The 15,629-nt window shown below is 36.6% G+C and overlaps 1 protein-coding gene across 1 annotated transcript; it reads left to right on the top strand.

The window, feature by feature from the left end:
• Positions 1 to 13,211: 13,211 nt before the first annotated feature.
• On the top strand, positions 13,212 to 14,051 carry LOC134317305 (forkhead box protein D3-A-like). The gene has a single exon (XM_062998121.1). It carries the CDS (start codon positions 13,212 to 13,214, stop codon positions 14,049 to 14,051), a length of 840 nt encoding a protein of 279 aa, XP_062854191.1.
• The last annotated feature ends 1,578 nt before the right edge of the window (positions 14,052 to 15,629 follow it).

Genomic DNA, 15,629 nt, shown 5'->3' with positions numbered 1-15,629 from the left:
GCGCACCCGAGTTCACGTGACCTTTCATGATCACGTGACCCCACTAAGCTCTAGATTTTAAAGGTAGTGATTGAGACAGGCTGGCTGCATGGTTGTAGCTTTTCCCAAGTCTGTTATATGTTAAAATCAGGTAAGAAACAGTAATGATCTGTTTATTGTCACACATAATCAGTAACTGTGTTTGTTTAATAAATATGTACATATATAGATCACATTAAAAAAAAGCAAGATGACACTTTAATATTTGGCATGAACACTTGGGGTCAGAGTGGATTCTCCATAATCAAACCGATTTATGTCTGATCTCAATCAACAATGTATTTTCATGCTTAAGTTAAAAAAAACACAAAGATGTATAAGGTAGCCTCTAAAACTACTACTGTTTTATTAGTTAATTAATTGAATTTCAACCGATCATAATTGTAATGTGGGATTTTAGTTTCTCGAAAACAGTCATCTTTGCATTTTGTCTTAAATGTGCATTTATCTACGTTTTCTTATTCTTTTTATTGCAGCAATTTATTGCAGCAAACTTTGAACACATAGTTGTGCACTTTTAAATGTTTGTCGTGCAATCAGAGCAATGAATAGCACACCCCACAGTATTTATTTTTATTTTTTTGTAAAACTGGAACTTTGCAAAATGAAAAAAAAAAAACATACTGTTTTGCAGAAACCTTTATAGTTTATTAAAAAAAAGATTTTAGTGCCGTGTTTATATAATACTCACGTAAGTGATTTTAGAAAAAAAAACATGTTGATCGTCTGCATTGCATAGATTAACAAATGTATCTTTTTCCTATCATAACATTATTTTACATTTAAACAGATCCATTGTCGTGAATCTTCTCATTATTATTAATATCGTTTGGAACCTCTTAATTCCGAACATATGCAAATAAACCGCTCAGTTGCAAATATATGCAAATAAACCGCCTAGATTGTAGAAATTACCATCTAAAACCAAGAAGTGTTTTATATATTTGTATTTGCAAACGTTTGATTCGTATTAATAGAAACATGGCATCTGGTTGGAAAAATAAACGTTTTCAAGTGTCACTGTGCTGGTGCACGCTCATCTTTTTGCACGGGCCTATATGTAATACAGAGTTAAATTTAGTTTAAATCTTTGCTCTGTTTGTTTTGCACATTTAATTCAAATGTGAGCTATTGCATGAGTTAAAATGATAAATAATTAACCCGCAGCACATTTGAAAATTATGTGTATTACAAAAATATTTTCTACGTATTTTAACGCAGTTTGTGCGCGCGCAGCGGACGCTGAGGCAGTGAGTGCGCGAGCGCAATTCAAACAGAAAATCTCCTCAGAAAGTCACAATGTATCAATTTTAGATTTATTTCGCTTTGAAGTATTAAATATTGTGTTAAAATAGCTTACATTCGGACATTTTTATCTAGCAACTGTGTGAACAGTCCGTGGAGGAAAAGTGAGTTTATAAATTTAATAAATACGGTATATGAAACTGTGGGCGCCTGTCGCTTTAGTTATAAATATTAATATTTATAATAAATGAAGGTGTTGTGCTATTGTTTTTTCATGTCTTTATAAATTTCACAGAATGTGTGGTTATACAGTAGTAACATTGTGTTTATATTTACACCAAAAGGTACTACACTAGCAGACATGAGTATCTAACCATTCACAAATGCATTATGGTTAGAACAATGCATGAACTTTTCTTTTTCAAAAAAATGAAGAGGTTGACACGGTTTATTAACTGGATACAATTACAATTAAAAATATAATATATGTTAGTTGTATGCAGCACTATGATTATACATTTAACACTTACCTGTATACCTGCTCAATTATTAGTAGCCAGTCAGCACAGTGCATAACATTTATGCCGACATGGGTCAAGTGCTTTAGTTTATGTTTACATAAAACAGTGTCAAGATGTTGCAGTACTGTAAGTCACTTTGGATAAAGGGTGGCATGGTGGCTAAGTGGGTCGCACTGTTGCCTCACAGCAAGAAGGTTCTGGGTTTGATCCCCAGGTGGGGCGGTCCGGGTCCTTTCTGTGTGGAGTTTGCATGTTGCGTGGGTTTCCTCCGGGTGCTCTGGTTTCCTCCCACAGTCCAAAGACATGCAAGTGAGGTGAATTAGAGATACTAAATTGTCCACAACTGTGTTTGATATAACCTTGTAAACTAATAAACCTTGTGTAATGAGTAACTACCGTTCCTGTCATGAATGTAACCAAAGTGTAAAACATAACATTAAAATCCTAATAAACAAACACTTTGGATAAAAGCATCTGCTAAATGCTGAAAATATAAGGAAAGGAAACTGACTGGCATGGTTGTTGGTAACAGGTGGACTAGTTTATGTATTTTAGAAAATACCAATATCTGTTGCACACAACAGTTTGAAGAGTTTAAACAGAATAGTGCAGGAAAGCATCCAGTAAGCGGCAGGTTTGTGGGTGGAAATGCTTATTAGATTAGAGAGGCCAGGGACTAGCCAGACTAGCCAAAGCTGGTAGCAAGGCAATGGTTCTTTAATGAACCCCTTGTAACTATTCTAAGTAGAAAAGTATCTTAAGATGTCAAACTTTGGTTTTAGTCCTAAAGGAAATGCAGCAAAATGTCCAGCTGACAAATCTGCATCAATTATGTAATTTTAATAAACTCAACATGGACCAAAATGTCAATTGTGTTTCCAACATTGTGTGATTTCATGCCACAAATAATTAAGGTTGTTCTGATGCAAAGTGGTTCCTACATACTATTAGTATGGTGTTCATCATAAAGTAGACAGAAGGTTAATGTTTATTATAAACAATAGAAAAAATGGTTAGTATTTCTGGCACCCAGTGTTTCTGGAAGGGACTGAACACACTGTGACTCTGACCTAGATAAAATAATTAGAAAAGTTGAAGGGCCATGTTGAAGTTGTTATTGACTAAAACACAATAATGTTTAATTTCTGATGCTTTGTTGAGCTGTTGAACATGATTATGAGGCATAGATTGGTTTATAAAAATAAAATTAGTTTGACATCATTTACCCACCTTTAAGCCAAACTAATTTCCAGGTTTTTCTATAAAACCTGTCTTTCTTAACCATTAATCTTTATATAGATAAAGAACGGCCATAGGTAAAAAGTGTGAGAATATTATTGCTACATCCCTTCTGCCAGTGTTGTCCATAACAGGATGTTTTTAATATAATTCTTTTTTGCCCTACAAACAGGCAGAGAAGCATGAATTTGGAGGTTGACACTCCAGATGACTTCAGTAACTGCAGACAGAGCACCAGAGAGAACCTTGAAGACCCATGTGTAACTCAGCCTTCCATTTTATACCTTCTTCAGGAGGCTACAAAAATTGCAACACCTGTAAACAAGTTGGATGCTGGAGGACTCAATAATGAATCTAAAGAGAACATTGTTTCATGTAATCCAGAGTGTTTCACTTCCCAGAAGACAAATTGTCATAAACAAGGCCAGACCGAAATACAGCCCAGCTTTAAAGGAGCTTTTTCTGTAAAGGGCAGTAGTCCATGGGAGGTGATGAGTCTTATAAACCTTCAGTGTGAAAGACTTTTGCACTCTAAACAACTGAATAGAGAGGAAGGGTACTCACATACTGATGAAACAATACAAATGGATACCAAAGTTGACCACAGAGAACCATTAAATGGCTACACTGAAGTGGACACATTTCAGCATGGAAGGCAATCTGATGTTTGCTGGTCCATGCCACACATTATTGATGGCACAGATCACTTGACCACCCAAACTACAAGTGATGCTATAGAAGTTAAAGCTGAAGATCTTGCCGAGCTTATATCTAAGAACACTGAGGAGGACTTGCATTCCAGTACTGTAATTGCTGATGAAAATCGAGACAAGTGTTACCTTGTTGAAACGCCAGTGCTTCCACTTGACTTGTCTAAAAAAGAGGATCTTTGTGAATCAAGCTTTCTTTCTGCAAAACAAGAAATCAAAATGGCCAGTGAGATTTGTTCCATTGACTTTACATCATCTCTGGTTTCTGAAACAGATGGGGACTCTGAAATGTGCTTCTCTTTTGATTATGACAAGGCAGCATTAAAGCCTACACCACAGCCATTTAATACATCCCACTGTAGAACAGATATAAACAATAACCTGGAGGAGGAAAGGCTTCAAGATGCTGATGAAGGCAAATGCAAATTGAGTACCTGCAGACGGACACTTAGGAAGCAGGCCCACCCTGAACGCAGCCCCGACTTTCAGGATTCTGAACTACAGGGAGTAAAGTTTAGTATGCATACTGAGCTGGACCACAACATGGATCAGTGCCGCCTTCTTATCACCTCTAACTACAGGTAAGTCTCTAAAAGGCTCTTAAAGTCTCTTAAAATACAATATAGAACACACAAAATATAGTGTATTTGATATTTTGGTGTCACACCATTGTAATCTTTTCTGATTGTTTTTCCACTGCCCTGTAGTGAGCTTTGCAGACGTAGCAGGAGGAGTCATGTCAGCAGATCCAGGTCACTGCAGAGCTCTCAGCGAACCAGCAGCTCTGAAGAGGAAAGTGACTCGTCCAGTCTAAGCAGTAAGTCACAGGTGGAAATACAAATCATTAAATCCATTATCACATTTTTAGTATGTCAGGATATCTGCACCCATATTTGTTGATGAAACAACATTGCATGCATAATCTTCTTATGGAAATTGATTTAATATATTTTTAATTGGACTTGTTTAGTGTATAGATCTAATTAATCAGTTTGTATAAAACACTGTACAAATACAATGGACTTCATCAGGTCAAAATAATGTATTTGCAAAACAATAGACCAAGGATTCTACTGTATGTTGAGGGTTGATTATAGTTGGTAGAAATAAAATCCTTGAATGAAAGTTATTATTAATAATTAATTTCAAATTAAATATTTATATGTTTTATTTTGCTATGTTATGGTCAGTGGGGATATTAATTAAAAATAATATCATTATCAATATCAAAATATTATCATACATTTTTATCATTAAAAAGAACCAATAATATAAGGATCCATTACAATTTTACTTGCACTTTAAACTCTTACACAAAATACTGCTGCTTATTTCAAATTCAATTCGATTAAAAATTTTAATTTCTTGTTTCGTGGCAACTCTTTTTATCAAGCCTTGAAAGTTAATAACATTTAGACAAAACAAATGTAAAATGTACATTTAAATGAGTTAATTAGAAATAGTCGTTATTTCATTGTGTAACCAAAAGAAGGTCAGTATATCTTTAAAGCCTCAGAACCAAACAGGTGCAAATGAAATCCACATGGTACAGTGAGATTAAAATATAAATAAACAAATAAATAAACTGCTCCAGCAGTCAAAGAAACGTGTTCTTTTAAAGTATACATTAAAGCTATCTGGTAAGATAGATATCTGAAAGAAATAGTTTACATGATATGTATGTTTATATATGTGTTTGTTGTGCAGACAATACAAAAATCTGTTTTGGCAGAGGGGTATTCTTCAATAAACTTTGTTTACAAAGGGACCTTACATTTTGCCAAACATTGTATATTGCATTCAAGATCATTTTTTTTTTAAGTATAAGCTCCTCTATTTTATTATTAATTTGATTATATTATATTTCCTGTATGCTTAAAATTGAGATTTGTACATTCTCTTTTAGTTTATGCGAAGAGTTTAGAGTTTAAAGGGCGAATGGGTGCGAGTCTTTTGTGAGGTCAATATGTGCCAGCAGATGGCGGTCTGGACGCACTCAGCCAATGCAGGGCTGCTTAGTGCAAAGCATGCCGTAAACCTTCACATAACCTGTTTACAATAAATTACATTTAGTTTGACAGAGTAATGCACGTAGCAGGTACTTTTATTTTTTGTTTTCTTTTAAATGGACTCATCTAAGTGGTCTATTGGACACCTTGACACTAAGTTCTTGGCATTGTTTTTATTTTAAAAAGTATTACGTTTGCCTATTAACATTGTTCAAGGTCAAAAAAAGTTATAGCTAATGAATAATAATCCATTTTTGCCCACTATCTCCCAATTTAGTCATTTCCATTTCCCAGTTGTAAATCCACTGCCACTTGCACAACTGGTCAAGGAGAGAGCAAGATCACCACACACCCCCTCTGACACACCATGTCTATACAACCTTGTATAATTGTAATAATTAAAATTGTTATTTTAGAAGAGACTTTTATAATGTTGGAGAACAGATGAGTGTTAAATAGTTTTATGTTTAATTTATGTTGTGGTGTTGTACTTTTAGAGAAGATATGTGCATCATGCTGTACTAAGAAGACTCCTTTATGGAGAGATGCTGAAGATGGTACTCCTCTCTGCAATGCTTGTGGGATCAGGTGAGAGTGAGAAGTTTCTGTAGGAATAGTGGGTCCCTAAAAACAAAAAACCCAATAGAAACATTCTCGATCAGTACATTTGAGTTGAAACAAAAGTAACCATTAAGTTCAACGTTGTGTACAAATAAAAAAAAAAAACTCTTTAGCCAGTCTCTGTTTAATTCAGCCATAACACATTTGGTGTCCCGTTTGCTTCTTAATTTGTGCATAGTCACTACAAAGACTAACATGTTAGAAACAGTAATAAAAGCATCTTAAATTTGGAATCCCTTTTCTTAATCGGCATACAGCTTAGTATCACTTTGGGTATTGTCAAACTTAGTTTTAGCCATTTTTTATTCATATGAATGATCACATCTAGGAACATGACATTTTTGCTAGGTAAGAGAAAACTCTACCACTGTACTAACTTGCTGGTAACTACTGGTCTGTGTTGAAAGCTATGGTTTTTCTTCCTATATCAAAAAATAATGAAGTAGATGGATAGATAAGTGAGCATGGTATACCTTTTTCACTGTTCTGGTTCCGCTTTGGTATAAAGAGTTTTCCCCACTTGTCTAAACAATCAAGTCAGTAAGGAGCAGGCCAAGCCCACTTAGGATGAAGATCTGAGTTGGCATGCTGTTGTGTTGTTGGACCACAGACCATTTAGAGCTAAAAATAATCTTGTGGTCCAGTGAAAAACTAAAGTTTACACAAAGCATTTATTGGTTTATTTGGAAGTATACACTTTATTTATATATATATGTATGTATGTTATGTATGTATGTATGTATGTATGTATGTACAGTGTATCACAAAAGTGAGTACACCCCTCACGTTTCTGCAAATATTTCATTATATCTTTTCATGGGACAACACTATAGACATGAAACTTGGATATAACTTAGAGTAGTCAGTGTACAGCTTGTATAGCAGTGTAGATTTACTGTCTTCTGAAAATAACTCAACACACAGCCATTAATGTCTAAATAGCTGGCAACATAAGTGAGTACACCCCACAGTGAACATGTCCAAATTGTGCCCAAATGTGTCGTTGTCCCTCCCTGGTGTCATGTGTCAAGGTCCCAGGTGTAAATGGGGAGCAGGGCTGTTAAATTTGGTGTTTTGGGTACAATTCTCTCATACTGGCCACTGGATATTCAACATGGCACCTCATGGCAAAGAACTCTCTGAGGATGTGAGAAATAGAATTGTTGCTCTCCACAAAGATGGCCTGGGCTATAAGAAGATTGCTAACACCCTGAAACTGAGCTACAGCATGGTGGCCAAGGTCATACAGCGGTTTTCCAGGACAGGTTCCACTCGGAACAGGCTTCGCCAGGGTCGACCAAAGAAGTTGAGTCCACGTGTTCGGCGTCATATCCAGAGGTTGGCTTTAAAAAATAGACACATGAGTGCTGCCAGCATTGCTGCAGAGGTTGAAGACGTGGGAGGTCAGCCTGTCAGTGCTCAGACCATACGCCGCACACTGCATCAACTCGGTCTGCATGGTCGTCATCCCAGAAGGAAGCTGACGCACAAGAAAGCCCGCAAACAGTTTGCTGAAGACAAGCAGTCCAAGAACATGGATTACTGGAATGCCCTGTGGTCTGACGAGACCAAGATAAACTTGTTTGGCTCAGATGGTGTCCAGCATGTGTGGCGGCGCCCTGGTGAGAAGTACCAAGACAACTGTATCTTGCCTACAGTCAAGCATGGTGGTGGTAGCATCATGGTCTTGGGCTGCATGAGTGTTGCTGGCACTGGGGAGCTGCAGTTCATTGAGGGAAACATGAATTCCAACATGTACTGTGACATTCTGAAACAGAGCATCATCCCCTCCCTTCGAAAACTGGCAGTTTTCCAACAGGATAACGACCCCAAACACAACCTCCAAGATGACAACTGTCTTGCTGAGGAAGCTGAAGGTAAAGGTGATGGACTAAACCCAATTGAGCACCTGTGGCGCATCCTCAAGTGGAAGGTGGAGGAGTTCAAGGTGTCTAACATCCACCAGCTCCGTGATGTCATCATGGAGGAGTGGAAGAGGATTCCAGTAGCAACCTGTGCAGCTCTGGTGAATTCCATGCCCAGGAGGGTTAAGGCAGTGCTGGATAATAATGGTGGTCACACAAAATATTGACACTGGGCACAATTTGGACATGTTCACTGTGGGGTGTACTCACTTATGTTGCCAGCTATTTAGACATTAATGGCTGTGTTGAGTTATTTTCAGAAGACAGTAAATCTACACTGCTATACAAGTTGTACACTGACTACTCTAAGTTATAGCCAAGTTTTATTTCTATAGTGTTGTCCCATGAAAAGATATAATAAAATATTTGCAGAAATGTGAGGGGTGTACTCACTTTTGTGATACACTGTATGTATAAACACTTCTCTCTTTGTCTATTGCTAGCAAAAGAATGACCAAAAGTGGCACTTGGTATTATAACTAAGAATAGTTTTTCGTATGTGGCAGGTATAAGAAGTACCGTGTGCGTTGTCTGCAGTGCTGGAACATTCCCCGCAAGGAGTCCAGCTCAAACTCCAAATGTCTGAGGTGTGGAGACCTCCTGCGGCTTGCTGCACAAAACAAACGCACTAGCTGGTAGGACTACAAAGAGACTTGAATTCTGTCTAAATATGTTCAGGAATGGACTGATTAAAAAAAAAGTAATTTTTGGATTAATCTACTTTTGAATGTTCTATTTTCATTGTGCTTGAACGTTGGTTGGTGTAAAGTATTATAAATATATAAAACATGAGTGTTTAAAACAATGAGGAATTGCATTTCCCTGGGTCTGCTTTTTGCTCAGCAGTAGCTCTAGTCCTTTCTCAACTGTAACTCTTTATAATGCTCAGCCCTCATTATTTTCTTATTGTGTTGTGTGCTTAGCTCTGCTGGCATTATGCAGTTGTTCTCAGTATGTAAAAGATTCAAGTGGCCCAGTATTGTTTGATATTACACATAGACTAAATATGTCTGGAAAAAATATAATAATCATTTAAATGTAGCTTCTGTCAATTTAAAGTTGACTCATTTTCATACCTTAAGTATAAGTGTCAACTATTTTTCTTAAACTATGTGTACTCTCTCTCTCTCTGTATATACTACTTGTGGATGTAATCTGTGGTTGAATGTTGCACTTGGCTTGCTGTGTTTGCAGTGTTGTGTGTAGCCCATTTGGGCCTTAATTACAAACCAGTTATTATGGTTCTAACAAACTCCTGCTTGTTCATTTTGCTGTTTGTTTACTTGTATGACATTTTTTTGCCAAACAACATAAAATAGATTCTAAACACTTTGAACACTTTGTTTAAAATAAAAATGTTGTGATTTTTTTTGAGAATTTGGTGTTTAACATGATCCACTACCAAATATCTATTTAAAAAAGAGTTACTCTGTCCAGCCTATCTAATGTTTGCTTTAGTTGAAAACTTGTGTGAGGTAAGATTAGTTCTTCTCTAGTACAGACTATACATATATTGGTTACATATATTGGTAATTAGTTGAAATGTGAGGTGAGATTGATTTGATTTGGTTATGGTTGAGTTATATTATTAGAAGGCTGCAGGATCTGTGATTTGTTAATTCTACTGAAACTTAATTTAACTGATATATCGAAGGAACAGATTTATAATGCTTTCGCTTAACAACTTTATTGTATTTTGTAGATACAAACACATTTAGAATTTTAATGGTTGTTAATTGAGAACACTTATTGTTGCAGTTTTGCAAGTTACATTTTTGCCATTTTTACATTTTGGTCTTCAAGACATTTTGCATTATTTTGTGTAGTCATTTCAGGGGGAAATTGTGTTTTTATTTATTTATTTTTATTAATTCAAAGTGCCACTGCCAACGTCCAACTAACCATTAGTTTTAAATTAGCTATAGCTAGACTGTGCAGCATTTGTTGTTTTGTTACATGCAGTGGGGCAGACAAAATGCTTTAAAAAGGGTTCTGTGACAGTTTACCATAATACTGTATGAATATCATATGGTCATATCTCCTACTACTAAATGAATGAATGAATCAAAAGATTTTTTGCACCCTTGCCCTTTGCTCTAAATCGGAGTTGCTTTATGAAAGTCATGTGAGGTAAACTGCTGTATGTGGACCAGATGGACTGAAGTAGAAGGGAATGTTAAATTAAAGTACTGAATACTTGCTGTTGAATCATCTTATTTGTCTTGTTCCCGGCCAGGAAGAAATTTCTGTATCTATCAGCATGAGCTATATCACCACAGAGCTGCAAATCATTCCCTTCTGTGTCAGCTTTTGCATTAAATCTGAAACAAACGTGCAGGCTGCGAAAAACAAAAATAATAGTGAAAACAGCCTTCATGGAAACACTGAGCTCATGCATTCACATCTTTGCACGCCACTTGTTGATATTCATAATTAACATTTTATGTTGCTTGTAATACTAAGAAATGTAGTGTTTGTACACACATGCTGCACACATTCCGAAGGCATGACTGGAAGAAGAGGGTACAGGTACTGGACTGGCCTGCCAGGGAGAATGTGTGGAGAATTTATAAACTGTGTCGGAAAACCCTTAATGAAATATCTCAAAGACTGGATAGTGAGTAGGAAAGTGTTTTAATCTTGTCTGCAGAGAAGAATCACACCGACAGAGTCTCACACAGAGGCTATGTGAATGCAGTAACAAAATAATAAACATCCTTATATGAAGAGTGAAGGATTCCACAGTTAACATAGGAACTGGTCTAAATAAGCTAAAACTGGGTTTTGGCCGTCATACAATGCAGTTGACACACTTCTTATCACGTACACCAGAGGTCCCCAACCTTTTTTGCAGCATGGACCGGTTTCATATAAGATATAATTTCATGAACCAGAGGGGGCGGGGGATTTAAAATAGAATAACTAAAGAATGGGAAAATCAGTGTGAAGCCTGAGCTTTTTATCGATGCAACAACGCTGCTCCCACCTACTGGTAATTAGAAACAATAACACCTGAAGAGTTTTGCAATTTAATTGCTCTTGTAGCGATCTCTAATTATTTATTCTTTCAGTGCGGCCTGGAAATAAATGACCCATGGACTGGTACCGGACCACTGACGTACACCATCTACGCATCCAGTAACATTCTATTGTAGTAGTATTCTTGGAATATGACTACTGGCAATCATGCACTATGCAATCTAAATTTTCTGAGTAGTAATTGATTGTGTTCATACTTCTAGTGTAAATTAACATTTTTCTCTCACAAAACGAAAACATGACAATGGCACCCAGTACTGTTGGACACCTTAAGATGTGTTTGCAGGAAGAATGGGACAAAATCAGGGGTGGCTCTTTTCTTGGACAGTCTGTCTTGCCTCTGAATATCGTAGTCCAATCAGCGTCGAGTTGTGTTCCGTATAGTACCGCCCCTTTTAGGGCGATTTCAGTCTGACTAAAAAAATCGCCCCAGATTGCTCTCATAGACTCATGTTAAGGCTCTTTTTTTCGAACTGCAGGTGCTGCAATACATTCTGAATGGGTTCCGGGAGGGCTCGCACTTACGTGCTTGCGTCACACGTAACCTGGTGTCGCGATCTCGTCACCATGACTACCATCACCTCAGTTCGGAGCAACTCCATTGTGTCATTAAGGGAAATGCCATTCAGTCCTGGTATAATCAGGATAAATGAGCAACTATAGAATTAGGGCCACCCAGACCAAATTTAAACATCAAGCAAGTATTTACAAAGGGGGGAAAATCATATAAGTTATGAGTAAGTAATGTCATTTTTAATGAATTGTGATTGCACTTATTGTATCTCCCCAATTGTTTAATTGTACTTCTTTATTCATTGCACATCAGCCCCGATGCCAATCTTTATTCTGGATCTGCTGCACCTAAAATAAAATGCTATCTGATGATGACTGAATTAAATTGTTAGTGTGAAGGCTTTACTTCGTTTTATGATTAATGGTAAAGTTATTTGTGAGGGCAAACTGACAGATGACTTATGATGTTAATTATTTAAGCTTTAATTTACCCATTGAACGGGTCACCTTGGCCATCATCGCAACAATTGTCAACCCTGAGAGATTTTGCAGGATCAAAATCACACTTGAAACGCTTAATCACTTGGTAGCCTCGGTGCCAAAACGTCTTTTACGTGTTTTCAGAAGCACTGGCAACATTAAGTGATGCGAAGTGGTAAATGTTTTACCGTCTCAACTTTTTATAATGTATTGCAGGCCTGAAATGCAGGAATGGATGGATGTATATAAACAAATGAAATTAAGATGACCAGACAAAACTGCCTGCAATGAATAAACGTCAAAGTAAATGTAATAAACACTGCAGTTTTTTATTTGCATTTTATGATGTTCCAGTTTTTTTCTTTTGGAGCTGTATAGTGCAGAAAAGAATTCATCCAAAAAAGTTACTAGTTTTGTTTGTTTTATTGTAACTTGTACATTCACGTAATGAACAAACAGCATTTGGTTTGGATGTCTTTGTATTTTTGTTGACCGAATTTGCTAAACCTGTCCCATTACATCACCTCCTCGTCTTCTAATGGTTGGAGTTTCAGTGAGAAAAAAAAAAGTTCTTGGGGATATTTTTCTCAGTCTTTTCCAGCACTGAACTGAAAGAACTGCCCCTCCTCTTGCGATTTTTATCACAATCAAAATAAACATTTATCTTTGTGTGACATGAAGGACGGAACTGGTGCGCAGATGTACTTCTCGACTGGAGGATTTAGACCAAAGCACTGCTGAGTTATGATTATTTTTATGAATGAGCGCTCAGGATCATTGAAGATTTGCTCTGGAGCTCAGATGTAAGTTTCTGGTGGAGTTTTGGGACGCAGGTGGTGGAAGAGTGAACTTTTTCTTTATTACAGGATAATGATCTTGGATAAAAGCTCCATGGAGGAGCAGGATATTGATATCGATGTTGAAATTGTTGGAGAGCAGGACAAAAAAGTGGACACACAAACTGCACCACTGGAAGGTGAAGAAAAGATCAGACTAAACGAACATGATCCCGGTGCGCAAAAACGAGGCGAATCGTGCGTAAAACCACCATACTCGTATATTGCGCTCATCACCATGGCTATCTTACAGAGCCCCAGAAAGCGACTGACGCTCAGCGAAATATGCGATTTCATCAGCCGACGGTTTGTCTATTACAGAGAAAAATTCCCAGCATGGCAGAACTCCATCAGACACAACCTCTCCCTCAATGACTGCTTTGTTAAAATGCCTCGCGAACCCGGGAATCCTGGGAAAGGTAACTACTGGACCTTGGATCCGATGTCCTCGGACATGTTCGAAAATGGAAGTTTTCTCCGGCGCAGGAAGCGCTTTAAGCGAGAGCGCTACTTCACCAAGGATCCGGACACACCGCTTCCAGGCTTTCAGCTCAGATCCTACAGCGCGTCGCTCCCGGTTCCAGCATTAGATCTGTATTTTGACCGAACTCCTATATCACACCATCATCCTCCTTTTACACCACCTGTTGGAAACATTTTACCTGCGCTGTCTTCTCTTCTGAAAGGCTACTTCCCTCCTCCAGTGCACGGATCTTTCCCCGGAACCTCGATCCCTCATGCGGCCGCTCTGGCTCCGTTCGCTCCGGGTCTTTACAGCCTCCAGCAGGAGTATCACAAACTGCAAGCTCTGCACAATAGTGCGATCACCACCAAACTTTTACAACGCTTTGGTGACTCTACATTGTTGCCTTAAATGAGAAAAATATAAACTGTAAATATTTCTCTTTTTCCTTGGACACTACATTAAAATTATGCCAATTTTTATTTTGTATAGTGTGTACACACTGACAAATACATCGAATTCATTAATTTACACTATTATATTTACAAATAAAATGCAGTACAGCAGCATTATTTAATAATTCATTAATTTACACTATTATATTTACAAATAAAATGCAGTACAGCAACATTATTTAATCTGAACGTTTTTGAAGGGCTGTGTAGATGTAATATATTTTATTTATGTGGAAATGAACACAGGTGTGAATTTAATACTTTTTAATTCATTTAAAAAAAATTTTTTAGTAGCTTGTAACATCTTGCTGTCATTTAAAGTCATATTACCAGTCGTTATTGTGGATAGATTTTCTTTTATTTTGCGAACAATCTTCAACTGTTCAAAACACCGTGCATGAAACGATTCTTTGGGAAACCGATGGTTTACCTTTATCACACCAAACAATCTTTTTGGCATCTTTATTTTTAAGATTGTGTATTTAGTTGTGGATAAAAGAACAACAAATACCTACTTGTACAATAAAATGATTTTATTTTTACCCCAGTTACTTGTTTAAACTTGTTTAAAATACTATTTAAATTTGTTTAAACATGAACTAAAGCATGTCAATTGTTTACCTGTTAATTATAAATGATTACATTTAATTATCATTGCAGCTGTACCCGTACATGATCAAAGTCCAAATCAATTTGCTGCTATTTTGCTCATCTTTTTTGTAAAACAACTGCTTGCCATGAGGTGGGGATTAACTGCTGCAATATAAAAGACGATACTGTTTTCATATTAATACTGAGTAGGCTATTACTGTTTTTCTAAATCACCTTTTTAAAGACAATAATAAAAATAATACATTTGCAGGTTTTATTAAATAGGCTATAATAGTATAAAGACAAACAGTAAGAAATTCTATGCATGCAAGAATGTTTTTGCAAATTAGAAAAAAATGTTAACGGAAAACTAACAGTTTATAGCTAATTCTAGTAAATAATTACACGTTACAGTAAAAATGTTGCCATTAGTATTAATTCAATAAAGCAGCGAAATTCCCTTTCATGTGTTGAGCACGACACATGTAATCACTGCTCAATACAAAATCTATTTAGATCACCCAGACTACCAAGAGTTTTATTTATCTTATCCCAGAGCTTTTATTGAAGTATAGGTCAGTAGACTGGGATGGCCGGTTTATAGCTAATTCTAGTAAATAATTACACGTTACAGTAGAAATTTTGCCATTTCTTTCATTTTCTAATATTTAAAACATCTACCTTCCTTACATTCATGTAAATAAATAAATAAAACACTGGCTTGAATACTGGCTTGAGATTATATTAACCTCATATATAGATGTACTTCACCACATTACTTATTTAATAAAGATGTTAATCAAATTAAATGTATTATTATTATTATTATATTATTATTAGGTGCCGTCAAGTCAGTTCTGGCGACCATGTGGAGTGTTTAGTACAATATAAATCGGGGTTTCTGTACAAACAACTGTATAAAATCTAATTTGACTCAACAACA

Source organism: Trichomycterus rosablanca, chromosome 6 (assembly GCF_030014385.1).
Source record: "Trichomycterus rosablanca isolate fTriRos1 chromosome 6, fTriRos1.hap1, whole genome shotgun sequence".
Taxonomy (NCBI): domain Eukaryota; kingdom Metazoa; phylum Chordata; class Actinopteri; order Siluriformes; family Trichomycteridae; genus Trichomycterus; species Trichomycterus rosablanca.
The sequence above is the reverse complement of the archived record's forward strand: the minus strand, read 5'-3'. Positions and strand labels throughout refer to the sequence as shown.

What these genes read in the sequence shown, in the direction of transcription:
- LOC134317305 (XM_062998121.1), top strand. Translation starts at nt 13,212, where the DNA reads ATGATCTTGGATAAAAGCTCCATGGAGGAGCAGGATATTGATATCGAT.